The 26875-nt window shown below is 48.5% G+C and overlaps 5 protein-coding genes; 2 read left to right on the forward strand and 3 right to left on the reverse strand.

The window, feature by feature from the left end:
* Positions 1–523: 523 nt before the first annotated feature.
* Positions 524–1114, forward strand: GSTUM_00005305001 (uncharacterized protein; the record flags this gene model as incomplete). XM_002837395.2 has 1 exon in its annotated part: positions 524–1114. The coding sequence occupies one exon, from the start codon at positions 524–526 to the stop codon at positions 773–775; it is 252 nt and encodes an 83-aa protein (XP_002837441.1). The 3' UTR covers positions 776–1114.
* A 723-nt stretch (positions 1115–1837) lies between these two features.
* GSTUM_00005306001 (uncharacterized protein) lies at positions 1838–6080 on the reverse strand. XM_002837396.2 has 4 exons: positions 4650–6080; positions 4493–4565; positions 4187–4366; positions 1838–4074 (listed from the first exon to the last, which is right to left on the reverse strand). Exons 1-4 carry the CDS (start codon positions 5346–5348, stop codon positions 2588–2590), a joined length of 2439 nt encoding a protein of 812 aa, XP_002837442.1. The 5' UTR covers positions 5349–6080; the 3' UTR covers positions 1838–2587.
* Positions 6081–9232: 3152 nt separating this feature from the next.
* On the reverse strand, positions 9233–13220 carry GSTUM_00005307001 (uncharacterized protein; the record flags this gene model as incomplete). The annotated part of the gene is made up of 2 exons (XM_002837397.1): positions 9233–12696; positions 12758–13220. 2 exons carry the CDS (start codon positions 13218–13220, stop codon positions 9233–9235), a joined length of 3927 nt encoding a protein of 1308 aa, XP_002837443.1.
* A 7160-nt stretch (positions 13221–20380) lies between these two features.
* GSTUM_00005308001 (uncharacterized protein) lies at positions 20381–22228 on the reverse strand (the record flags this gene model as incomplete). XM_002837398.2 has 2 exons in its annotated part: positions 20381–21750; positions 21809–22228. 2 exons carry the CDS (start codon positions 22226–22228, stop codon positions 20566–20568), a joined length of 1605 nt encoding a protein of 534 aa, XP_002837444.1. The 3' UTR covers positions 20381–20565.
* A 1626-nt stretch (positions 22229–23854) lies between these two features.
* On the forward strand, positions 23855–26119 carry GSTUM_00005309001 (uncharacterized protein; the record flags this gene model as incomplete). Its single annotated transcript, XM_002837399.1, has 1 exon — positions 23855–26119. One exon carries the CDS (start codon positions 23855–23857, stop codon positions 26117–26119), a length of 2265 nt encoding a protein of 754 aa, XP_002837445.1.
* Between the last annotated feature and the right edge of the window lie 756 nt (positions 26120–26875).

Here is a 26875-nt window from a genome sequence, read left to right on the forward strand (position 1 = left end):
GTGAGCGAATGGTCGATGCAACGACGAAGGGACGGACATTGCTGCTTACTGTTAGCCTCTGAATGCTGGTGCTTGGGTCGCGTCGAGGTGGTCTTATTGTGGATATCACAATCTAATTGCTCTATCAGGGGTGTGGGAGGGGAATACGACAAAAGAGAGTATGCGTGCGATGGTTGAGGAAGTTATTCCGGGAGGTTGAGAGGTCAGCGGGGGCAGGAACGAGTATGTAGGTAGCTGGCCATCACACCTATGACTGTGGGTGCGGTTTCCTACAAGGGGGGAAGGGTTTAAGAAAGGATTCATTGATTAATTGAGTCAGTATGGCCAGTGGTGATGGTTGGGTGCGCACCCCCAACACACCTTCGAATCCGGATATTAGCAGTATGGGGGTACGCTCCTACCATCTTCCTTGGCTATCTGTAGCCATAGAAGTAGCCAGATAGCTAACAATTGAAGAATGGACAATAGGTAATACCAGCATTCCAAACACAAGCGATCCTCTCCAACCTCATAGGGCTAGTACATGTACGATCGCACCTCTTCCACCCCTCGCCGTCCTCCACTTCATCCTCCCTCCCCACACGGAACCAAAATTCATTCACCACCTCCGAATCACCCTCCCAACGCCCATTCTGACATTCCCACCTACCGCGCCGTCATTACCCTGAGCATATATCCTAGACCTCCTCGCTCCTGCACCACCTCGCCATACTGTGTGCATTCCCCGCCTTCTCCCCCAGTAGGTGAGAGGAGGGGGGGGGGAGAGGAAGTGTGAGCGCAATGCGCGGCACAAGACTGGGCGTAATAGCCGTCTACGCTCTCCTGCGCATACCCTTCTGCACAAGAAGATACACACACTTGCTGCATCTCCTGGGGGAGGGGGAGGGGGAGGGAAACATTACTTTGCCAGGACTGGGAGGTCCCGACTCGTCCGGGTCCAGACTATATATATGTGCCGTTGTGATTGTTGTGGCGGGGTGTGTATGAGGTTTGTGATGTAAGGAATACTCTGTTTTTCGGGGAATACCGAGTTCTTTTTTTTTATATGATGTTATATAGATATACTGGCACGCTAAAAAGGGGCCTCAATTGACTAAACCTTAGTTTTCAGAAATATGATCTACGCGTGATAGCTTAGACACCCAAAAAAATTGCACAGGATTAAGGACGAACTCTAGAACTATCCATATTCATTCCACACAAAAAAAAAAAAAAAACAATGCTCGTAACCCCCCCGAGCCCCCTAATACTTTACGTTATGGCTGGTTCCTTACCGCTACTACTACTAATACTACTACTACTACTACTACTACTACTACTACTACTACTACTACTACTACAGCTGCTAGGGAAATTATGATACAAAACCTAGGGAACCGACATATAATACTACTCTGTCATCACATTAGGTTTGGCACCGTCGCTTCCTCTAAGCTAGGTATCATACAATAGCTTCACCTCAGCGCAAAAAAAAAAAAACCCCAAACCGGCAGTTGGCGGCCGAGTGATATTATGTGCATTTAATTACACATCGTTATATCATGAGGAGTGGTCAGTTGTGGGCCTGGCAAACTGGTCCCGGTTTCGATCGCGGCCCGGTTGGCAAAGATAAGGGTGCCGCTCAATAGTCTGTGTTTATCTCGCTTTAGCTAATGGTCAAACCGGGGCAGTCATTGTTTTTGCAGGATTGTTGGATGGTTCCTCTGGGATTACTCTAGACTCTAGACCGTGCCGAAGAGCACGTTTTGGTGCTAGAGGAACGCGCATGCCCTGAGGTAACCCCCTTGCTACAATTCACCCACTCCTCCGCAAGCGCTGCAAGGAGTTGATCATCAAGAATAGTATGTTCATAAATCTTATAATACAAAATCAGCGATCTCCAAACCGGTTCGTAAAACTGTCGAGCTATAAAACCACCGGGTCCGTAAAACACTTAGTATGATATGATGCCAACCCAGCCCAGCCAAGGAAACATCGACCCCATCCAGGTCAACAAGGAATATTTCTAGATACCTCAGCCGGTGTAAAAGGTAAAGGAAGACGGCAAAGAAAGAAAGAGAAAGGGAGTAAGAAGCTGCAGCTAATTCTGTTTATTTTGTTTATCAGGAAAACCCCTCAGCCGCTGCAATGTTCATCTCCATCCCGACAACCTCCTAGTCCTCAAGCCTCACAATCTTTCACAAACAAAGCAACTCGAGTGACATCCCATGATTAAAATACAGATGATATTACAACGACCCGACGCGGCACCGGATACACTAGAGCAATGGGATAAAAAGGTTATCGTGAAGAAATAACAAGAAAGATAGGGGGTAGAGAAGGGAAACCCATGAGTAGAAGGATATTATTCGAAGGAAGCCACGTAAAACGGAAAACCTCTAAAGGACCCCAGATGACGCAAAACGAGAAGGAATTTTTTCCAGCCAAAAAAACCGGCCCGGGAAAGGAAAGGGGGCATTAAGAGAGGAAAAGAAAACGAAAAGAAAATGGAAAGCAACACATTTACGCCTAAGCCTCAAGTTCACCAGAAAATCCTAAGAAAGAAACAGGGAGAAGGGAGATTCGTAATCGTCGTAAAATATTTTGTCTATGCCTGAAGAGATTCTGAGAGATCCATTTGTATATCCATCTCCCAGAATGCGGTGTCGAGGGGATCACAGACCGGTGATATAGGTGTGGGTGGGGGGTAGGGGATCAAGAGCTGTTCGCTGTATTTCCACATGCTCATAGGTAAAGATGGGGTGCGATTCCCCACGAACTCTTCTTCGATCTTTGCCTTGCAGCTTTCGAGATTGAGTCCGGTAGCCTCGTTGGCTCTGTCCCACTTTTTACGCATTTCGTCGGGGAGCTTGTGATACATAGTCTTGATATCTTTCGGCCCGGGAAGTAGGATCATATCTTTCCTCCAGTTTAGACCTTCGGGGTTCTCCAACTCGATGATGGCGTAGTGTTCCTCGCAAAAATGCTCGATGAGTTGCAAAAAGCCTCCGGGACGGTTATTTCTGGGCAGGAGAGTCTTATTTTCCACACAAATTTTGCAGAAAATCTTTGCATTGCAAAAAAACTCGGTATCGTGATCCGGGGCCCTGAGAATCCTGAGAATTTCGTAGTAAACAGAGTTGATATCATGTGACCCGGGGAAGGTTTCCTCTTTGGACAGATTCGCAAGGAACGTCGCCAACTTGAACGTTGGAGGCACTTCTAATTCGTTAACAGGTCTCAGACATCGGACGATACTGGAACGTAAACTGGTCGTCTCCGTGAAAACGCCTGGTTTCCATCCCTTGCTCTGCTCGACAACCTTGTACGGCTCGGACAAACACCAACGTTCATCATGGGACAGGCGGGGTGTGAATTTGGAGCCAGCAGGTAAGAAGGGCAAAACCTCTGGCCATATGGCCCCGTCCCAATCAAGTATACCCCTAGCACGGTGCCAAGATTTTACGTGTTCTTCGGCTATGTGGCTGAGCATTGCTTTAAAGCCAGCCCGTTGTTCGCAAAATTTGCATTGGAATTCCGTACCCAGGGGGATGGCCAGATCCACGAACAGCGTTTCCCAGAGGTAAAAGATCCCCCTCATCGAAAGTTGCAATTCCGGGTTGGATCGATGCCAGCTTCTCCAAACATAGCCTAAAGTTTCCATTAGAAATGAGGCCGATTGCGTGGGATTCGTTAGCAGGACGCCAGCTTCCGTCAGAACACATTCCTTGGCATCATTGAACAGATCACCCATCGCAAGATTAATGATCTGGAGGGCTTTGTTATCCTGACACTCTTTCTGTCTCTCCTTGCGCTTTCGGTCAACGGCTTCCTGAAGAAGCTGGCGCTTGTGCGCTTGTCTAGAATTGTACTTGGCTTCGGCACTTTCCCTCTCTGCTTGGAGTTTCTTTGCGAGCGTCTTCCAGGATCGCTCCGTAAAGACAGACCCGGATTTAAGGGCCGATAGATATGACGGCATAAGCACTAAGACTTCCTCAGAGATCGGAGGGTCAAAGTCCGTCTTGCATTTTTCTGGAATAGAAACATTGCGCTGCTTACGAATAGCCGCAATTTCCTCTCGACGAGCTACGGTTTCTAGAAGGGGGAAAGGAAGAAAAGAGAATTTCAGCCTGGAAGTTGGTATAGTTAGGTAGTGTAAAAAATAATAATAAAAAAATACCTTTCCTCTCGAACTTTTGAAGCTCACTAGCGGTCTTCATCAATTCAACAGTCCTATTCCTCTCAAACTCCAAGAAAACTTTCAATACTTCAGGGTCTTCTTTCTTTTTGCGTTCAAAGTACTCGTTCTTGAAGGTTTGAACTTCGTCCCGCCAATAAGCTGGTTCACCGCCGTAATATATGTCACGCTCGGTAGTGACAGATCTCCCTAATCCCAACAAAAAATCAGCATATGCTGGGGAGAAAAGATTGCTATAAATTCCAAAAGGAAGGGGGGAACTAGATCGTAAATGGTCTACAGCTATATATCGAGACTAGAGGTGAGAATGCTTACCGGATATGTAGCAATGCCTCAAACACTTTTTGGCATTTTGGCAGAAATCCCCGGGTCCGTAAATTTCATCAGCCTAATTTCTATAGTTAATAAATAACTTTCTTCATTCCTTCCCAAATGGGGGAAGGGGTCAATTGGGAAAGTGGTAAGCATGAACTGTGTACGTTTGGATGCTGTAACCTTCTGGGGCGGGCAGGAAGGGGATGGAGAAGAGAGAGGGTGGGGGAGGAATATTTGGCAAATAATAAAGTTTTCTAAAGCGGAAAAAGAGGCGAAACGAAAGAATAGGTCTTACCTTCATTCTCCCTTCTTTGAAGCACTCAAAGCACATTCTAACCCCCCAAGTCCAGTAAACTTTTTTAACACGAGCAGCCCCACAAATCATGCACCCCATGCCCCTCCACAAATTCCACATGTAATTCTCCGGATAGCCGTAAATGGGTTCCGGAAAATGAGGAAAATTACTCTTTCTGCTAGTAGCCCAAACCCTCTCATCGTCTATGAAGGACTTGAAAGTGGAGTTGACACGACGGAGTTTGGCTAGCGTTTGTGGGGTGCAGAACGAGAATATGTTTAACCAGATCTCGTAGGGAATATGCGACTTGATCGGTTTGGCCCGGCGCAAGGTAAGAGGACCGCTCGATTTTCTCGGCCTGGCACACTGAATAGGTCTCCGGTCGCTAGGGATAATCTGAAAACCGCTCAACCCGTTGCCCACCTTGCGGCGTTTGGGGGCTTGCTCTGGCTCCGGTGATAGTGTAGGAGGTATCTCGGGAGAAGGAGGCGTGGAATCCATGCTTGACTGACTGTCGGAAAAGTCAAACACCAAGTCCTGCCATGTCCAAAAGTCCTCCATTGTTGCGAAAAACGAAAGCCAAGAATGGGAAAGCTAGAGTAAGAATCTTACGAGAAAGGGGACTGGAGTTTGTCCTCGAAAGCCCCACAGCTAGCTAAGCTGTGCAACTCTAGAGGATACAAGCGGAGTGGGGGGGCAGATGCGAGGAGGGTGTCAATGCTACTGAACGCCTCCGGTGCTGAGAAAGACCGAAAAGGGCTGAATATTTGAGGCGAGAAAGTCGTAGACGAGTGGAGGAGAGGAGAGGAGAAGAGGAGAAGGAAAAGAGAGAGAGAGTAGAGAATGAAAACTAAGGGAAGTAGGTGTAAGAGTAGGGGTTATCAGGAATAGGATTGAGTTTTGGTGATGTAAACGGGGACGTAAATTAGGCAAGAATGGTTAGGATGGCGGATGAAGCTAAGCTGACGACGACAAATAGAAAAGGAAAGAAGCCTCGCTAGAAAACGGGAATGTTATGGATAGGAGTGGGCAGCAAGAGCACACGGAATACTAGGAGATTGAGGGGGGAGGAGGGAGGGAGGAATAGAAGTGGTAAGTATGGGAAGTTTGAGGTGAATGTGTTTTGGGTGAGCAAGTGAGTAAAGTGTGTAAGAAAGTGGGAAAGAAAGAAGTGCGGGGTCCAGTGTATTTTACTTCTTCCTCTTCCTCTTCCTCCCACTCACTTTACGGACCACTTTCCTAACTAGAATACCGGTAGGCGGGCAAAGGGGCAGACGGCCGGACAGACAGACCGAGAGGGAGAGGGGGGAGAGGGGGAGGGGAGGAGAGAGGGAGGCGGAGAGGGGAGAATGAGAAAGAGAGAGGGAGAGAGGGAGAGAAAGGGACAAGCTAGACAACGCAGGGAGGTCAAGCCAGGTTAGGTTGGCTCTAAGGAAAGGGAAAGGGAAAGGGAAAAGAAAAAAAAAGAAAGAAAAAAAAAAAACAATAAATAGCAAAATTTAATGAAAAAGTATTAGGCTTTGTTTATCGCTTATCGCTTGGTGGGGCCGAGACTCTTTTAACTTATTCCTCAGTTGAAGTTGACCTCGTCATCAGATATTTGTATATTCTTGTTTTATTTTATTTTTCCTTCCTTCCTTATTGTTCCTCCTCTTCCAGAACTCTTCGCCTCCTTCCTTCCTCCTTGATGCTGTTGCTCCTCGTGAGAGAGTAAGGAAGTCTATCCTATGAGTTATAGTTATATCATCATACGTTGGACAATTACATGGGGACCGCAGTGTCCGAATCACGGTTAGGTAGCAAGCGCGGCAGGAAGGCAGAAGGCAGAGTTGAAGGGAGGGAGGGGGAAGGGGAAGTGGGGAGCCATTATGTAGAGAGGCATTGTGATTGAGCGAGTGAAAATGGACGAGTGTCAGAGCGTCAATCGAGGTACTGTACAGTGCTGTACCGTGTTATGCAGAAGCAGGTGGGAAGGAAGGAGGAGCAGAGGCGAGATCTGGAGTTAAACGTTGGAGAAACAGGAAGGGACAGAAAGGGTAATGGAGGGATGAAGAGGAATGGAGGAGGGTGAGAGGGTTAGAGAGTCTCGACCCGATTCAACAAAGCGTTAATACCGTTGCTGTATCGGCACTGTACTCGAGTATAGTATGATAGCTATGATACAACAAATCCAGACACCCTACCTACTGTAGCCAAACTGCGCATAGTGAAGTTACGGGCTTCACCCTTCCTAGCAATACACAGCACTTGCCTCACCTCACTAATCCACCTACCGGTACCCAATCCCCCTCCCCCCTTCCCCTCATTCTCTAACGATGAAATGGAAATCCAATTGTACAGTACTGTGCTGGTACGGCCCACCAACAACCCCCTCTAAAAGCAATGAAGGGATCCAAATTCATCCAGATCTCTCCTCCCCCATGTTTATCATACAAGGGAAAAAGGGCCCCCTCAAGAAGAAAAGGAAGAAAGAAAAAAAAAAAAAAGAAAAAAAAGACCCCCCCCCAATCATCTAAATCTACCACCGCCAAAAACGTGGAAGCGTACAGTTGGGCTAACCAAAATAATCTCTTCCCTCTATCCCCACAATCAACAGGGTTTACCATGCAGAAGATCAATTTCATAAAAATCCCCCCCGGCTCTCCCCCTCTGCCCCCCCCTCCTTCTCCCCCCTCTTCCTCTTCCTCCTCTCCCAAGTAACCTCACTCAACTCATAGTAGGGCGAGGGTAAGGGTATTGCGATATTATACGGCACGAGGTAACCACCTCAATCACTAGCTGTCTCGTTTGTTGGCAAAGTAAAGAAAAGTAAAAAAGCTCTTTTTTTCTCTCCTCCTCACAAGGAACGAAATAGCCCCCCCTCCCCAACTTAATTGCTCGGATTTGAAACCACACTGGGAGGGCCTTTTTTCTTTTCTCGTCTACAGCGTTTCATTTAGCTACCGGTATTTTTTTCCTTCCATTTTCTCCCTGTCTCACTCGAAGTGATAGCTTAACTGGTACAAGTACAGTACAGTACGAGCACAATATAGTACCGTATTCCTACCATGCGGCGCTGTACTGTACTAGTATAGTACTGTGCTCAGGAAGAAACTGCCCCATATGATAATGTAGCTTTCAATAGGTTCCAGACCTGTGCAACCAAAAGGAAGAGAGAGAGTGGGGGGTGGGGCTGAAAAAGGGGAAAGGAAGGAAGGAAGGAAGGAAGGAAAAGAAGGAAGAAACGAGATACCGGTATGGTAGTGAGAAGGCGAATAGAAAAAAAGTCAAAACTCACATACGTACAGTAGATGCCGTGCCCGTACAGTAGCATCAGGATCAAGATCAACAACGAATGATCCGCACTCAGCAGAAACCGAAAAACAGCTACACCTCTAGCCATTGCCGCTGTAGCAGCCTTGCAGATCTCGGTGCTAGCTCGAGACTTTTTTTCTTTTCTTTCCTATGATAGCTCATAAGGCTGAGGAAGGAAGTAAAATTGAGAGTGGATGGGAGGGGGAAAAAAAATGATATTTTCCTTTGCTTTCCTTCCCGAAGGTTTCCCTGCTCACCTCATCCCCATGCTTGTTCTGCGTATAGTAAGTACAAGTACAGTAGGGTGTAGGATCAGGCCCGAATTATGATCGCAGTACTGCAGGAAGTTCTACAAACGGGTAAGGAATACTGTACCAGCACCATATGGCAGCTCAAATTATTGTGCCTTTCGGTCGGGGGGGGGGTTTCTTCCTCCTTCACATTTTTCCTTCCTTCTTTCATTCCCTTTCCTTCTAGGCCCTCTTTTGTTCGGGGCACAGTACGTTTCCGATACCACGATAATCTAAAATAATAGTGCTTGCTTGTCACAGGCAAAAACCCATTTATTGTAATATTCGGGGAATAAACTTCCCGGACGAAACGAAATGAAACACATAAATCGTGAGTTTGCAGAAAAGGAAACAATTATAGTATAAAGCTAGAGGAATGCCTCGTGTTCACAATGTTGCTTCATTTTCCCCCGTTTTTCCTTTTTTTTCTTTCCTTTGTTTAGTCTGATCGCTTATTCTCTCTCCACTCCTGCCAATTCTAATTGTACTCGTACTTGTATAATTCTGCACACACAAACACATCATACACACAGGATGATCACTAACTTTGTTAATTCCTACGAAATACTCGCCGCCTTGCCAGTAGTACTACTGATGGGAGACGAGAATGGTGAAAAAATAAAAATAAAAAGTGAAAAGAATGAAAAAAGTGACAGGATAAAAATAAATAAAAATAAAAATAAAAAATACTGAACAACGCCTGATTAGAAAGAAACACCTCTTCCCGAGAAACTTAAAAGGGAAAAAGGAGGAAAAGATGTGCAGGAAAGTGAGACGCCTAACGAGGAGGTTTATCCGAAAGGAAAAGAAAAGAAAAGAAAATCATGAAATGGCTATCTTTTTTGTTTTTGCCCTCATGCCTTATACATCCCAGAATACTTCCAGTCTCAATACTGCATCTGGGAAGAAGATATCCAACACCATTTGCTCGAGGCTCTTGGCTATCTCCCTGACTCTCATCTTATCACTCTGCACACCTCCTTCCCTTGGCCTCAATTCTGTCCGCAACCTGCAGCCTACTCGCTGCTTGATCTCTCCCGGTCCCTTCCTATCGCTCAATTTTCCTGTGAAAAGCTTTTCCCCGAGTGGCGGCTGTCCTGGCTGCGAAGTCTGGTTTGCTAGGTACAGGGTGTACTCGGTTTCAACGCCACCGGATTTATTGCGGGTGCTTCTATGAGTTCCGTTGATGTTCAAGAATGAAGAGCTACCGGTACCCTTTGGTGGTGATGGTGTTGGAAGCTTTGACGGCGACGAGGGTGAGGCCTTTCTTCTGCTGCTGCCAGTCCTCTGCACACCGCCCAACCCTTGGGGTCTCGGGTGTCCGCTGTTTTCTGTGCTAATTGCAGACCTTACTCCCACTGCCTTCAGGCCTCGGTTTTCGCCTTCGACGTATCGTCTCCTGACGAATGATGGATCCAACTCCTTCTCCGCACTAGGCTTAAATTTTATAAGCTTAGAGGGAGACTTTAGGCCGCTTTCAACACTATCTTCGATGATGGTGCTTTCGCCACGGCTTCCTCTTCGCGATCCGCTAAGTGATTCACCATCCTCGTTGCGTGCTACAACGTGGACCTCCATGGAATCTCCTCTGTTGTTCCCCGGGTCTTCGGGTACGCTTAGTGTTTCCGGAGCCGTGAAAGGGAGTTTGGTATCGGAAGGTGGTTTGACTTCGCTTTTCTTTCGGATGACTTGTGCTAAGATGGATTCGCTGGCAGGAGCCTCGGAGTGAAGCGCAGTGGCTGGAGAAGTGGAAGCGTGGGTTCCTGGTGAATGAGCGAGCACAACACCCCCGGCAGAGGTTTGCCCACTATCGGAGGATACTCTGTTGTCCGGCGTTGTTCCGGCGGCTGCTGGGCGAATTTTGGAAGCTTCGAGGGCGATTGCAGAGGTGACCTTCTCGGTCCGAGCTTCCGAGATAAGTGCTCTCCGCGAAGATCTTAGCGGCGGCGACTTGGAAAGTCTTGGGATGGAAGCTGCCATCGAGACTGCTATTGCCGCGGTTTGCGGGGGAGTTTGTTTTCGAACAAGCCTGAGAGAGGAAACCGGAGAAGAATATTCTGTAGAGGGCGGTGGCGGAGGCCTTGTTGAAGCTTTGGAAGAGGGTCTGGGGATGTGCGTTTGTGTCGGGGGGCTTGCAGCTTGCCTTCGGAACGAGCTCACGCGGGTTGGAGGATTAGCCGGTGTCGATGGGCGAGAGGTCATGGCGGCAAGCGACTTAGGTGAGGTTGACGGTGCAATCGTTGGGGCTGGGAGGCCGGTCGCCATCACGGTTTCCGCTCGGGCAGGCCAGGGAATCGATGAAGTAGCCTTGTAGGAGGTAGGAGGTGTTGGCGGGAATTCACATGTGGGACGGGAAAAGTTGGCCATAGGTTTGATACGGATTGGCTCGGACTTGGGGAAATAGGACCCCGAGGTTGGAGTTGGGCTGTCCGCGGGAGTGGGGGGAAGGCCAGTTTCTCTAGTCTGAACACGGGAAGGCCAAGGCTTTGATAGGGATCCAGTAGAGGAGGGCGGAGACGGTAATGGCGCAGGGCCAGACGCAGGCCGGGGAGCTGGTGGAGGTGTTGTTGGCTTTGCGTGTAGTGTTTGCTTTTTCATGGGCTTCGGGGGGGGGCTTGGGGTTGGAGAAGGGGATTCAACTGAGTTCACAAGAGGTGAATGTCTCTGAATTGGCAGGACTAATAAGTCGAAGGGGTCTTCTGAGCCCTCGGCTGATTCCGCCCCTGGTGAGTTTGGTGTCGGTGGGGTACGCTCACTTTTGGGTACTTGGGATTGGATTGGTGCAGGTTCCCTTTTCGCGGGAGCAATCACAGGTGTTGGCTCTCGGTCTGGAGTAAATATTTCGGGCTCAGAAAGGGTTCGGGGAAATCCTGACTCAATAGCTGGAGGTGTGATTGGAGGTGGCGGGGTATGCTTCCGCGGCCTTGGGGAAGGTGCAGAAACGGGAGCCGGAAGAGCTGTAGTGGTTGGTGCAGTGATAGCCTCTGGAATTTCCGGAGCTTGGTTCGGAAGTTTTACAGGAGTGGTCGGAATATCAAGCACTGGTGTTTGCTTGCTAGGTAGCTTCGAGAGTGCCATCGGAATCAGACCTGGCGACTGTACCCGCGAGCTAGGAGTGGATAAAAGGCCTAGCGATGGAAGATTTCCAAAAAACGTCGGCGAAAGTGGACTCAAAGGGATATTGGTAGGTGTAGTTGCCCCGGAGGATAGATTGTAGGACGATGCCATGCGGGGCAATGCCGGTATCGCCGCACGTAGTGTGGACACCATACGGGAAACCGGTGCGGGCGACGGCAAGGGGCCGCTAGGAGCCTCGAATCCAAGCACTTGTGAGGTAAGAGGGAAGTTTGAAGTGAAGTGATTGTTAAATTTGGCCTCCCTGCTGCTATTCTCCCAGAGTATTGTTCTGCACGAGTCCTCCAAAATCCTGGACATTTTGTCGACGACAAAGGTGTACATAACCGCATTCTCGGGACTAGAGCACTTCATTGTGGGCACAGTCCAGCTGTTGTAAAGGATGGGTTGGTAGTGACTCTGGGCTTTCGTAGCTACATCAAACTTCCCTTCTAATTGAATAAAGAGCGTGCAGAGATAGCACGATTTCTTGCTGCACCCGATAAATGTGGGACGCCCGATATGTGGGTTCTCTTCGTAGAACTTCACCATCTGGATTTCAGCATGTACCGCGAGCTTCTCCTGGCAAAGCTCTTGATATCGGCTCGCAAGCCTTTCGCCCTTCAGGTCGGTAACTGATTGAAGGCGCTTGAGGCATTGTTGCTCGCTATTTGCGGTCAATTCTTGGGCAACATCGCCAACGTAGATGCCGCGAAAACCCATAGATGCTGCGGCTTCTGAGGCAAGTTGGGGGACCGCTTCGACCTCGAGGTTGGTGAACATCTCGGGGTACCTCTTGGCTCCTGTTACTAGAGCCACGCTGGCGGACTTGTATCTCCCCAGTTTCTCGATCATTTTCGTCAGTGGCCTCGGGCTGTGAACCGATTTCAAGAACGCTCGGAAATTTCTGGACACGCGGAACCGATAGCAGGTGTCTAGTAATCTCTCCAAGTCTTTCCCAGTTTTCTCCCTATCCATAGTGACAACCCTCGTACACAAGTCGTAGATTTTCTGGAGCACAAGTCTCGCCTCTTCGTCGACGAGCGATTCGGTAATGTTTGCATCTTTCGTGCCCAACGATTCCTCGAAAAGCTCGGGCAATGATCTACTAGCCTTAGAAAACCTCTCTTCTAAGTCCGCATGGATTCTCGGCCGCTCAAGTTCGAGGACCCTTCGCCATGTCTCCGCCTTAACATCGGCTTCGAGCGATTCTAGGGTAGGAAGGTCAGTAGAAACTTCCAATATGTCGCTAGGTTCGGGCAGTGCTCTTACCACCCCTCGCAAGCTTGCTAATTTCACTACAAACGCCTCGAAGCCCATCCAATATCCATTGAGAGACCCCCTCTTTCATAGCAACCCTAAACCTGAGCGTGCTGCCGACATCAATGACATATTCCTCCTCTACACAGCAGGCGGTATCACCAGCTCCCGCGGCAACCAAGAAGGCGAAATGTTCTGTCAAATCCCGTTCGACCTTTTGTGGCAGCATGCTCCGGTATCCACCTCTCTTCTCTCTCGAATCGGCATTCTGATCGACCGGTTGGACTATCTGTCTCTGGGGTGTCGGATTAAGCAGGCATTGCAACGCAACAAGCTGAACAAAGTTCTTCCGACTCCTCTCCGGCCACACAAATGTATTTGGGTCGACAATTTCGAGAGGCTCTGCTTTGGTATTCCTTCTTGGCCTTTGTCGTACTGAATTTGCTCGCACAGAGTTTCCTCGTACAGTCGACATTTTCCGCGTGATAGGGTGTGATCTGAAATGAAAGCACTAAAGGGACTTTGGACAAAAAACTATACTCTCCAGCTAAAGGCGGAAATAAACTATAAGAAATTAACAAAAAGAGAATTGAACAGTTCCACAACGAAATAATCGGGAATAACAGGCACCGCCCGGTAATCAAGATGATGTTGTTAAAAAATAATAATGAATTTTTCACCCTATCGCCCACGTCGAACAAAAAACCCAACAGCCAGCTCAGGGGCTTTCCCCCATTCTCTCGTGGCGAGTATATATATATACCAGGCCTCAAGTACGTTTCAGACGATTGGGGGATAAACGAGGAGCAGCCTGGCAGCACCCAGAGGCATACTCGAGTGCGCAGAAGAAGGTAGACGGCAGGCACTCCATCACCGATCAAAGGTAACCCCACCCCAATAACTTGTTCCACGTCAGTCGAGCCCACCTCCTCAACCTACATCCTCACCTGTTAGCGTAAGCGGCAGTAGGAGGAATAGCACTCATAGGAGGAAAAATAAAGGCTCAAGAAAAAGTAGAAGAATCGGATTTTCACCACTAAGGATCTGGTCCATTTGACAACATGGCAAAGTTGTGGGTTGAATAGGGCATGAGAGCGTTGCTCTCATACCGATACCGCACTCACAGCAAAGCCCCATTCGGATCGATGGCGATTGAGCATGGAAAGCAGGCCTGCATGCAGTTGAAAACGTACAAGTATCTGAACCCATGCGGGCTCCCGGATTGGCAAATCACCTGCAGACCCGCCCATAGACACCTTTCAACCACCAAGAAATAGAGACCACGCAAGTCGCCGACGGTAAGAGAATGGTAGGCGGAAATTTTTCTCTCCATAAAAGTCCTGTCAAGTATGGTACTCGAACCGGTTCCCTACGGTATCTGTATGAGGAATTCCCCAGTCGAGTAACGAGAAAACCGCTCTCTCCACCCTTCCTCACCTCTCCCTCTGGTACCGGCCGTTCTCCTGTTCTCCTCTCCCCTGTTTCCTTTTTCTTTCCCTGTTTCTTTCCCTTGACCAATTTCCTGCGGGAAACCGTGAGCCGCAGAATCGGTTAAGCGAGAGGCGTGGGCGGCAAACACGAATCGTGTAGTCCCCTCCCGGCACTCGCACAGGTACGTACCGGTAAGGGAGTGTGGGGCTGTAGGATCTCGAGAAAACCAGCAAGCGCCAAAGAGCGCTGGCAGGCGGGCGATGTGGTCGTTAGCTGCTGTGTCTTGACTTATGGCTAGTTGGCCCAACATGTCTAAGAAAGCCCGGGTTGGTTCGTCCTTGGGTGAGGAAGGTAAACTTTAGATGAACTAAAAGGTTGATACAGGTCCGCTTTTTTCCACGAAGGGCCGATTATGCGTGGGTAACACGCGGGTTCCCTGTCGAATCCGCTGTCGGAAACCTCTTCGTCCAATGTTAAGAAAACGTTAACCTGTTTACAAACCGACCATCGGACTGGCCTCACATCCGCTGACTTTATTGTGACATTTCTGCCCGCTCCCTTCGCTCTGACGCAATTCATGTTGGGCTAGCGAGGAATTGGTCAATCCCTTTGCCAAATTTCTAATCCACTACATCAATTGAAACAGTTATCAAACGTTGGCCTAAAGTGCTGCGGCGAACATCAGGAATAGAATCGCGTCAGGAGATGTGCCGTTTCTGTAGGAATGTCGTGGAGTCAGATATGCAGCTCGGACCGCGAAAATGCGTGGAGTCTTCCTAGGGCTTACTCGAGTACTCGAGTACTTGTAGGAGTACAGTAACTTATTGCCAATTACCATCGACAGATCTGCTCAAATGAGACCATGTTAAATTTACATGTATTTTGAGGGACGCTTGTGCGCACCCGTGTTCCCGACCATGCAACCAAAGCGTTCCTGGGCCGGATCAGTGCGGGATGCCAAGAGATTAGATTCCAGTAATGATAAAACCAACACGACATTCCTTCCAGGTACAAGTATCATACTCGAGTAGGGCTGTCGCATAGAATTACCGTCAAGTCTAAATTGTATCATATTTGCGAAGGGGACCACAGTACCTCGATCTAGCCTAACAAGATCCGCCCGCGCTGGCGGCGGGATAGGGTTGATACAAGATCGAATGCGTGTCATCGGCCTTGCCAGCGTGTTAGGTGAGGAAAAGGCTGAACTGCGCAGGACATTGATCAGGTCAGGCCAGGATTTTAGGTGTAAGCTACCAGTAATTCACAAAGTCTTTATACCCAGCACCTCGGAAAAGACTGCCCATGGAAGGGTGTATGTACAGTACTAGTGCATGTACTGTACTAGTACTCGATTATGATACTGTACTAGTACATCTGAGCAGCTGGCTGCGAGCAGTGGTTGGCAGTTTTAGCGCTCCCGCTGTCTTGAGTAGGTGAGTCGGTGAGTAGAGGAATAATATCATAAATAAGCAGTACGATGGTTGAAATTACGGTCACATTGGGGAATAGCTAAATCGGAGCAATGCCGATTATCATGGTCCCCGAAAGTCGAGGCCCCGCAGCACCAGAGTGTCATACAATTCATAAAGATTCGAGAAAGATTCTTCGCCAATCGGGAAGTCCGAATTTACACTGATATTCACGTCGCCGACCTGTGGTATCCGGTGGATTGTCTGGGGAGCTATAACAGTGTGCAGATGTGAAAAAAAAAGGCTCCAGTGGTCGGGTACAGTACAGTGCTGCTCAATGGGGAGCAGCACGCAGCTGGCGTAAATATTATTACGTGCTTAGTTATATGGTTGGAATCTTGCCAAAAATCCTTTCACAAGTGACTCTGATTTCTCCAGATGGAATGGGGGAGAATAGTAAAGCGACTTTTTTACTCCCCTGGACAAGTCGGAGCTGATTAGCTTCGAATTGTATCGTTTCTTCTCATCCATCCAGGAACATCGTAGATTTTCAATACGCCATCACCCAAAATCAGCAGATGTAAAGGGCAAAGAATTTCGATAAAGCATCAGAATCTATTATGCCCAATCTCTTCACCATAACAATATTATTATTATACTAATAACGGGCAAGGCCCCGCACTCACAAATCCAGTTTCAGGACTCTCGGTGAGGTGATTGATCATGCAGAAACTCTCGAAATATTTGACCCAGAGTCAGGAAGTAGAGGCATCCTCTTTTTTACCCTATTAGCCCTTCCCGGTTTGGGCTGGAATCTCTACCCTAAGAAGTCTCTCCCCAACGTGGGAATCCGGGATCATGGCCTGATATATGATGGTATTATGATATTGGGATGGCGTACGCAGGTAAAATTTTGAGCCAATAGAAAAGGGCTAGCATAGATAAGGCATGGACATGATAAGGTATTATGCCCCATAATATCTGACTCTCGCAGTCTGTGATTTAAGTCGCGTGCTGTTGTATAGAGTCATTGCCATAATATCGAAAGGCGCTCTATTTTCACCTGATGTTTTGAGCCTCGGTGGGACCAGTAGGGGATATCTGTTGTGATGGTGTGTGATGGTGGCGGACGATGGTTGAGATTGAGATTGAGTAGCAACGTTTCCGGAGAAATGATCGCTCTTGAGACCGTCAATGACCCTACATGAGCTGGATTGTTAATATTCTCATACCGGTACTACCACTGCGAGTGAGTCTCTGTGCAACTATAGAGTTAATTCCGGGGGATGGTAACACGATGCCATTATTAACGGGGTGCAGATGTCTTATCAAGAGTGGTCTCCAAGAACACAGACCATGCGGAGAAAGTTAATAACTGCATTGTGAGGGACTGCATAACGTTTCCATTCCAACACGAAAGAGAAGTGCAGGAGTCTCCACACGCGAACCACGGCGTGAGAATGGCAGTGGCCAAAGTGCAAAATCCAGAATTGCAACCTTCTTTCATTCGCCCTCCACTGCAGCCCACTCCAGTCTGTTCCCATTCACTCCACATGTCACTCGTGATCACGAAAAAAAAAAAAAAAGGGCTCCCCATAGGCCAATTTCCATACTGCACCCACGAAAGAGAACACAAACTCCCGTGACCGAATCATCAGCCCGCACTGCTCCGATGCACCCAAAGCTATAGCCAGAAGTCTAGTGTGCAAACGAATTGGGTCATCCTTCCCTCTAACTGGAGGGAGGAAAATGGGGTATAATTGAGAATCTGACAACGCATATACGAGTATTGCTAGAATCGTCACTCGTAGTTGTGGTCGTATAAGCGCGGGTTGGCCAGTTGGTTGGATGGATGATTTTCGCAGGAGAGGATAGTGGAAGTGAGAAGATATAGCTCATGGTAATTGCGCTATAATATGCTCGAGTATATCATTGACTCTCTACACCCTCCTGATACTGTGAAGTTTCCCCACTCTTCTACTCGTTGCTTTGGAGATATGGTATGGCATGGTAGCAGACATCGCTTGTCTCGTGATTGACATGGCGTATCCAATCGTACAGTGCATGTCCGAGCTTTATTCGAAACTTCACGGTAGAATTTCTAACTAGTTAGTGCGAGTTCGTTTGTTGTGTATTTTTGTTTTCTTTTTCTTTTTCTAAGAGAAGCGTGGTTGTATAATTGTTGGATGATCATTTGCTCGTTGTGGGAGTGCCGTAGTGCAGAGCGCTGCGAATTGCTGAAACCTATGGGGTTCGAGGAATGGTCTTGGTGGTGGGTTGTTGAAAAAGGAAAAATGGGTTGCTCAAGGGATGGAATGTTGAAGGGGGAGGGGGGGGTAAAGCGAGATTCTGGGGGGGAGATTACTCAGTATGTGGCCCTGCCTTAGCGCGGATAGTATCCGTAGAGTGCCGGTACTATACGAGTACTGTACCATCACACCGGTAGGGGAAAGAGCAAAGGTGGGAGCTGTGTAGGTACTGTACAGTACAGCACAGTACCGGTTCTGTGTCAAGGTGGACATCTAGGATGAGATACCGGTACATGTTCTCTTAGTGGCACCGTGAATCATCGCTTTTACTATTATCACGGAGATTACTCAAAGTTTCAGTGCCTGACTACCGGTATCTCACTAACGGTCAGGTTGATTCGGTGGCTTTGTTATTCTTGGGTAGGATCTCAAAATATCAGTGTTAGTTTGTACCTCTTTCTCGAAAAATTGGCGCTATGAATACCCCGTGGATCGGTAGATATGATACTATTGTGTATCCAGAGGCTGAAGGAATGAACCCCTCTCGGAGCTTGATGTGGCTCGAGTCCTAAGGATCCCCTGCCGGGAATGCCAATATCTTAACCCAGATGAATGGCTTACAAGTCGCCCGAATGCGCGACAATAGGCAATTGGGACGTTTAGCATCAGAAATTCCGAAATCGTATTTTCTAGACTTGTTCCTAGAATGTGTGAATCGGGCGAGATCCTACGGTAGATGTACGCAGTGTGTACCCGTGTGTACTCGAGCAGAGCTTCCCTCAAGATCGATGGAATGATTGAGCCACTGGACTGCTAGGCTAGCAATGGTAATCGGTAGGCATACAAGTATGATCAGCGAAACATGGTTGAGAAGGGCCGTCTGTCTGTCCGTCGACTATTGGGTTTGTGCCTGGAGGAATGGGGGGTTAAATCGGGGGGATTGGGTTGGAGCGCTGTTCCGTGCAGCAACTGTACGAAACCGTGAACTTCCGGTTTCTCGTGGAACCCTGCTTGGATTGCTGGCCATGGATAACTTGATGTGATTCTTGGTGTGACTTGAATTGGGGACTCGATCTGCGTAACTTATTAACTTCAGAGTGTGTTGGTTTTAGCCCCGGAGGCATTGGTATCGGTGAACACTACCTCCTCTAAAAAAGGGTATCGAAGGAGTAATAACGGTATCTGATCTGAAGGCATGATATATAAATAGAAGACCACCTCCCCCTCCTTCCTTAAATTACTCATTTTTCTATAAAAGAACTACTCCTATCACAGAGAAACATATCTGCCCAAGCACAATACTTTGCACCATTACAAACCTCAAGGGCGCAAGCTAAATGTAGAGCTTGTTGACTTCATGGATCAAGTCCGCCAAGAAATATTCCAAGTGATACACCAGAAGCAGCTAAAGAGCTTTCAACCCCGGCTCCTATTGTAGTAATAAGTCTAATTTCTTTAGGATACGGTGATTGTCGGAGCTAATGTATTCTAATAACTTAGAAAACACTGTGATTTTTCTATGTAGCTATACCATTGACCCTCCCAGCCACTGTACCGTAATCGTTCGGACATGGCCTCGCAGTTTTGTTTGAGTCAGATACCGGGCAAGGAACCCGTTCAAGAGCTTCCCTGTAGTATATAGACTAAGCCATACAGTACCACTCTAAATGACCTATATAATATTATAGTAAATTCCCAGTATGAGAGAGGACCCGGGTGCGAGATTCTGATCCCTTCCCACAGATCTATTCCCGTCCCGAGGATCAATCGCACTAAAATTCTTTAACATAGCAAATGTTATCTATTTACTTTTTTTTGACAATGTTATTATCGGATTGGAACCAATTAGACAAATATCCAATACCATACTTGCTCTACCGCCACAATATCGGACGTCAGAGGAAGCCCATTTCCCATTGCCCCTTGCCATTTCATCATTCCAAACAACCTCACGCCCGCCCCCGATCCCGTAGCGATTGTGCAGCTCTGCCGTAGGTGTATGTCCGAGTAGCCGACCAGACTCACTTTTGCAAACAACGTAAATGAAATGAGCAACTCTCCCCCAGTTAACTTAATGCTATTGAGTTCTCTCAAGCCGAGAAGCTGTATCTGGCGATTCCAAGCAACGCCCACCGTAGAATAGCTTAATGCTGATGGTTTGTCACTCCTCTGTCACCACTCTAGAAGGGGTTTTCCACAGCTTTTTGTGGCTGGTGGTGCCCAACCCCGGTGTGCTTCCCCCGGAGTGTTGAGGGGTGGATTGTGCCTGGTGATCGTCCACATAAATGAATAACTTGGGATGGGGTACGGTATTTGTGATAATTATAAGTTCGTTTTGTTATTCGAGGGATATAGAGATAAGTGCCTTGGGCCTGAATTGTTTATGTGATAGCAAGGAGATGCGCTTCTGTTATTCTCAGTGATACAGCGAGATTCAGAGTTTGGGTTTTCAGTTGTATTGGGGGCTGTGGGGGCATCAAACGTGTAATTCCGTTGCGCGCGAGTAACGGCAAGGGAAGCTTTTGACACTGACAGATGCGTATAAAGCTGTTTGGCCAGTCTACTTTTATTGTACAGCCTAAGCAGGAATTTGCTAACCCAGCGGTGTCAGTGGATCATCCCCCGGACTTTGAAGTTAGGCCTCAAGTTAGGTGCCATTGACTTTTGACCCACTAACACATGCAAACACAAACACAAAGCGTATGATACCTTTAGTACATTAATTATACACTCAAACTTCCATTTTAACCCTCTTACAGGGGGATGTCGGCATGGCCCCGCCCCTCCCCCCCGCACCCGCCTCTTCATCGTCACTATCACCGCCGTCATCCCTTCTTCTTTTCTGCCCCCTAAATCTCCCTCTAGCCTCCACCTTCCCTTCAACCGGCAACACCCGAGTACCAGTAAACACCACCCCCTCCGCTCCTCCACGCGCGGTCATCACAGGATGTGTTCTCCCGGGTAACACCTGCCACTTGCGAACTCTCGTCTCATGTATGGTAGGTGCAAGTACAATGGTTGGATCCCCAACTCCATATTCGTCATCCGCCACCTCTTTGCCTTCGTTTATCCACTCAGCCTTTCTAGTTGCAGAATAGCAATCCGCGAGTTCTATTACGGATTCGCGGCTCTGACTATATGCCACAATTTGTGCAGAGCCTTTGAGGAGCGGAACAGTGTGTCGAAGGATACCTTTTAGGTCCATGAACGCAGCTATTAGTAGGCCGTCAAAACCGCCTTTTTGAGCCTCTGCCACAATGCGTGATGTCTTTTCCCAGCGACGGTGTTTGCGCCAATATGCCGCACGTTTTCCTCCCTTGAGTGTAACGAGAGTTTCTGCTGGAATTTCATTGGGTTTTTCAAGGGAGCTGTCATCATTTGGTTCGACCAGTTGTAGCCAGTTTAGGGTTCTAAGGTGTGTGTGTAACGGGTGGGATGTAGTGGGGTTGTTGGTGTCGTAGGAAAAGTATTTTAGCAATGAGAGGTTCGGCTGCTCGTTTGGGTGAATGAGAGTTATGGTGTTTGCACTAGGGAGAGGGGTATCTGGACAGGGTTTTCGGGCGTTGTCTTCTTCTTTGAACAGTTCGGATTCCGAGGGCATGTGTTCCAGTAGGCCGAGCCTTTCAGCTATAGCGGAAACTAATAGTCCACCAGATTCGTCAATTACCAAGTAGCGGCCACCGTAATGGACATTGGCGAGAGAGAGCATCACGGCAATAGTTTCGTTGCGCATTTCGAGGATTTTTATGGGCTCCTTGGTGTCGAGAAGGTAGCTTGCCAATGACGCAACGGTTAAGGGGAGAACAGTGAATCGGCGAAGAAACTTTCTGGTCTTGCGGAGTGTATATTTCTGTAATGCGAAAGGAGTCTTCTGGTGGATGGCGGTATGCGATTCTAACAGTCTCTGTATCAAGTCCTACCCGGCCCTCCTATCAGCTAGGAAACCCAATCAGGTGTAAGAAGGGAGATGGTACCCTTCCAGAACCAGTTCCTTGCTTCTTAAGCTGCTCAATCTCCACCCAACTTAATTTCTGACTGAGCGGATCATCAATGGTCTCCTTATTTGTTCTCATCATTTCACCTCCATCCTCCTCCGAGTCAGCACCTACGATTTCTAAATCATAGTGGCCCGTCCCTTCAGCTTCGGCATCTTCACCACCTCCGAGTATATCTCGTGTTACCTCCTCTGCTGAAACTAGTCGTAATCCCGCAGCCGGGGGGTCGAGAATGTCAAAAGTAAGATTGTAAGGTCTGTAGAGTAAGGCATTCGAAGGGAAAGAGCCAAATTTCCCAAGCGAGATAGTGACGTCGGGTACAAGTCGTACCACTCGAGGAGCACCTGATGGAAGGCGGAGTAGTAGATGGGTGTAGGGATGTATTCGTTCTTCCGACATTTGAAGAGTGTTAGGGGGAAATTTTTTTTTTGAGGTTCATCGATGGAGGTTTGACCATGTTCAGATAGAGTTATCTTACCAAGGGATCTTATCTAATCTTGATTGTTGGCGTGTTCAGGTTTGGATAAGCGGTCTCTTCACACACGGGTAACCTACTAGTACCGCATGATAGTGGTGTGATAGAGGAGCCGCTGATGTCGTATGTCTCGGAGGTGGAATACCGGCAGGCAACAATACCGGTACCGGTAATTTTGGTTACCCTATCGCCACTGCGCCGGTTTGGCCACTGGGCTGTGGGAAGCTCGATACGGTAACCTGTTTATTGAGAATGATCTCCATCACTGTCACTTACTGGTATCTCGTGCAAACAGATTAACCGGCTCTCTCGCTGGGTCCAAAGGTTACCGGCATGTTAATACAATATATCCACGAAAACTCACTTTTAAGATTTCCCGCACTAGCGTAATACTCTCCCTTTATACCTAAATACAGCAGAATAGCAAATTCTCACATGGCACAATCACCATCGTCTCCATATCACTGCTGTATCATTGTTATCTTCACAGAGAACTGATTTTCTTCTTATAGAATTTCACCTCTCTTCTCCTCATCTCATCTCTTCCCTTTCTTCTCCTCCCCCTCCCATCCTTATCTTATCTTTATCTTGCCACTAACACCTCAGGTCGTATACGAGAGTAATAGGAGAGCCAATTTGTCGTGTTTGCAAAATAAAAACATAATATTAACAAGACCCCGATTCCAAAGGGCAGACATTTTGAGCCGCGTCACTGCCTACGACAGCGCTAACGTAACCAGCCGCGCCACCACCCTCCCTCTCGCATTTCTCAGCGGTTGACTTATTCCTCTCCCTTTCATCAACCTTACCTTCTGTTTTCTTACCCCAAACGATTTTTCAATGGTTCTCAAGAAACAGAAAATCTCCAGTCTCAATCCTTCCACTCGCCCACCTTACTCTATTCTCGAGGGGGGCAATCCTCCTCCTTCTGCTCCCTCCAATTCCCAAGCCAACCTTAGTGAACCCTATTCTCCTTCTCTGCTCCAGTCGCCAGCCTTTGACTCGCAGGATCTCGATCAGGTCCAGAGAATGCCATGTGGAGAATCCGGCAGTACGGCTATTCCCATGCCGGAATCTCTCAAGGTCGGACAAAGCAGCGGTGAGCAGGGGAGGCAGTCGAGCCTAGAGGTGCGAAAGAGCTTCGACAGCAGCAACGTCCCTGGTATTTTACGGCCCGGAGCGGGGGTCGCGGTGGGAGCTGTAAGAAGAAGCTCCGAAGCTGAGAGGAAGGACGAAACATTTATGCACGGAGCTCTCAACAGAAGAGAGGACACTGGTGCTGCCATCCCCGTTGCTTCTGATCAGGAGAGAGATTTGAGGAAGAAAAAGTCGGAGGTTCTGGAGGGAAAACAGGTCGTCGGTGAACAAACACCGAAATCTGTTGCCTGTGAGTTCTTTTTGTGCCCATTTATCATCAGTTGCGGTTTCCTCCGCTTTTTATGTCAATCCCTAGTCATCTCTCCTTGCCAAGTTTGAAATTTCCAAGTGTGTTGCGCCAAAGGAGCACGGGCTAATATCCTTCCTCCCCTGCAGCCTCACTGGCCCCGCAAATGTCAGCTACACTCTCTTCGGCCGATAGGCCATTCACTGAATTTGGTCTATTCGACAGCCCCCTGGATTCACCACTCCCAGATGTCCCACAAAATTCGCTAATCCCTTCCCAACAACCGCCCCAACGGCCAACAATAATTACCACCACATCTTCAAGCTCCGAAATTAAACAGAGACACCCCTCAATTGCTGAATCCACTGCCTCTTCTTCCTTCGACCCTGGAGCAGATTTATCTTCTTTTGACGCGTCGACTACCCGCGCTTACCCTAGTCAACAAGGCCAGCCAACTGTCGGTATGGGTGGTTGGGCCGAGAGCATTGCAGAGGAACCTGTGACCAAAACTTGGGAAGAGGAATTGGAGCAGAGGGCTAAGGCTGGTGCTGAGCTTCAACGACGCACTGAGGAGGCCGTAAAACGTGAGAGAGAAGAGCGCTTGCAGGCTGAATTCTGGGAAGAGGAAAGGAAGGAGCAGGAGAGGGTGCTTAGTGCCCGTTCCGACATTCCAGGGCCACCCAAACCACCCAAGTCACCGAAACCAGTTTCTGCGGAGAAGCCCCCAGAGACAACTCCGAGGCCGAGTTCGAGCTCAAATTCCAGGCCAGTCCCGCCACCACCTACAGCCCCGAGGGTCTCACCTCCTCAACCTTCAGCAAATACCACAACTGCTATATACCAGATCAAACACATTAACTGGATCGATCCCTCTCAACCCGGGTCGGCGCTTAGGCGTTCCCCTATATTACTACAAAATGCGAACGGGCCATGTCCTTTACTTGCCCTGGTTAATGCCCTAGTGCTTTCTACTCCTGATGGGGTCAAGACATCACTTGGCGATGTTCTCCGACTTCGAGAGCAAGTTTCGCTTGAGCTACTTCTAGACGCCGTATTTGAGGAACTGATGTCCAGGGGCTCCGGTGGCTTGCCGGACGTCGGTGACTTATTCTCTTTTTTGCTAACCTTGCATACTGGCATGAACGTTAACCCTCGCTTCTTGCCCTTGGATGACGAGTGCCGGGCTTCAGGTCCGTCGGGCGGATTTGAGAATACAAGGGAAATGGCACTTTATGGGGCGTTTAAAGTACCTCTTGTGCACGGGTGGCTGCCCGAGCCTGTGGACCCTGTCCTCGATGCAATGCGGCGGCGCGGCGCTGGGAGTTACGAAGAGGCACAGACATTGCTCCTGATTGAAGAGGAGATCATCACGAAGGTTACCTCTGGAACCCAACTCGAATTAACAAGCGAGGAAGAAAGAATTTGTGAAGATGCCCGCATCATTAGAGAATTCATGGAAAAGAGTAAGACACAGTTAACCATTCATGGGTTGGACGTATTAAGGAGAGATTTAAAGGCAGGACATGTTGCTATCTTATTTAGAAACGATCATTTCATGACTATTCTCGGTGGGGGACGGACTGGGGGTGATTTGGTTGGGCTAGTTACAGATATGGGGTTCGCGAGCCACGAAGAGGTGGTTTTCGAGAGATTAGCGGATGTTCAAGGATGCCAAAATGAATTCCTCAGCGGAGACTTTAGACCTGTCGGCGGTGGAGGTTCCGATACTCATAACAGTGGCGGTAGTTCGAGGCACCAAGCAGCGCCACGACAGGAGGTTAGAAGCTTACTTGACGATGACGAAGGATGGCAGACCGTTGGTTCTAGGAGAAGTCAAAATAATAGCCAAAGCCTAGCCACCACTATCGAGCGAGCGCCTCCCCCACCACCGCCACCCAGATCTAGTTCTTCGGGTAACCAAGACTATGATTATGACACTGATCTAGCCCTCGCAATGCAACTGCAAGAAGAGGAGGATGAGAGACACAGACGTCACCAGAGCCGTACTAGGAACTCTACTTCCGCTATTCCTGCAGTGTCGCCCTCACAACCTGCTGTTCCTCAAAGAATGTCTGCCCCTGCCCCTCCTCTACGGGCCCAACCAGCCCCCTTCCAAACACACAGACCAGCATCAAGCTCCGAAGAAGCACCACCCCCATATGAACGTGTTCCGAGTACGCCCGCTGCTGCAACGATTCCCACACCACAACTCTTCCCCTACCGACAGCAAGCCCAGAATTCTGGTCCTTCAGCCCCTCCCATCGTCGGCTCAAGCTCTATCCCTGTTGTCCGACGCGGTGAGCAAGCACGTGGAATGCTACAAGAGATCAGCGGCCGCAGTGGGGGTCCACCACCCGCCCGCAGGAGTAGTGTAGGCGCTGCAGCCACTGGGAGTGAGTCCTCGGGAAGGCGTGAATGTATTATTTGCTAGATGGTAGGAGTTTTATGGAGCTATTCATGTTTGCACAATTGTTCGGGAGGGGGATTCATCGTCATCCCCATAATCATTGCTACTAGGGATAGGATAGGACGGGCGTGTGGTAGTGTGGCGTTCCTTTTGATACTGATGTATTTCGCAGTGGGCGGTGGTCTAGAATAAGCTCTCTTTACAATGTTTGGGTTTCGGGTTTTGGGTGTGGCCTGGTTTTTTCTTTTCTTTTCCATCTTTCATTTTTTTTTTTTTTTTTGCGGTGTAGGAGTGGGGTCGATGTAGTTGCTTGTGTGACTGAGGGAAGGGGGCCATTTGTGGGATGTATACATATACACAGTAGACCACGATATGTATGGTAGCTAAGTCTTGCAGAATCTTCTTAAGAGCTATGATCTATCTCTTTCCCTTGTGTTGTGATTCATGATGTGGTTATCGCTCCATGATTACAGATTATTTCTCTCTACCCAATGAGAGCAATGGGTACTGTACGGTATGTGGTGCTTGTGTCATACACAATCAAACAGCCCTTCCGATACTCGAGTACCAGCACATTGAAACAGCACAGTATCTCACAAAAAAAAATTCCCCTCACGCATTCCCGACGGACCTAGTCTGGTGTGCAAGGGAGAACAATCTTGATCACGGACACAGCACACTGTTGGCCCATTCACGCTACTCTCTCTCAGAAAGACAACTGTCGGTGCTGCGGTCCACGCTAGTCCATAAAACATGCCCGAACATGGATAACCTAACTGT

The sequence above is a fragment of the Tuber melanosporum genome (genome assembly GCF_000151645.1).
Source record: "Tuber melanosporum whole genome shotgun sequence assembly, scaffold_19, strain Mel28".
Taxonomy (NCBI): domain Eukaryota; kingdom Fungi; phylum Ascomycota; class Pezizomycetes; order Pezizales; family Tuberaceae; genus Tuber; species Tuber melanosporum.

Bases quoted from the DNA above. Each gene is read 5' to 3' on its own strand.
- GSTUM_00005306001 (XM_002837396.2), bottom strand. From the start codon at position 5,348: ATGGAGGACTTTTGGACATGGCAGGACTTGGTGTTTGACTTTTCCGAC. The intron at 4,566-4,649 runs GTTCATGCTTAC...TATAGAAATTAG, and splicing joins ACAGCATCCAAACGTACACA to GCTGATGAAATTTACGGACC. The intron at 4,075-4,186 runs GTGAGCTTCAAA...TCCCCCTTCTAG, and splicing joins TGAATTGATGAAGACCGCTA to AAACCGTAGCTCGTCGAGAG.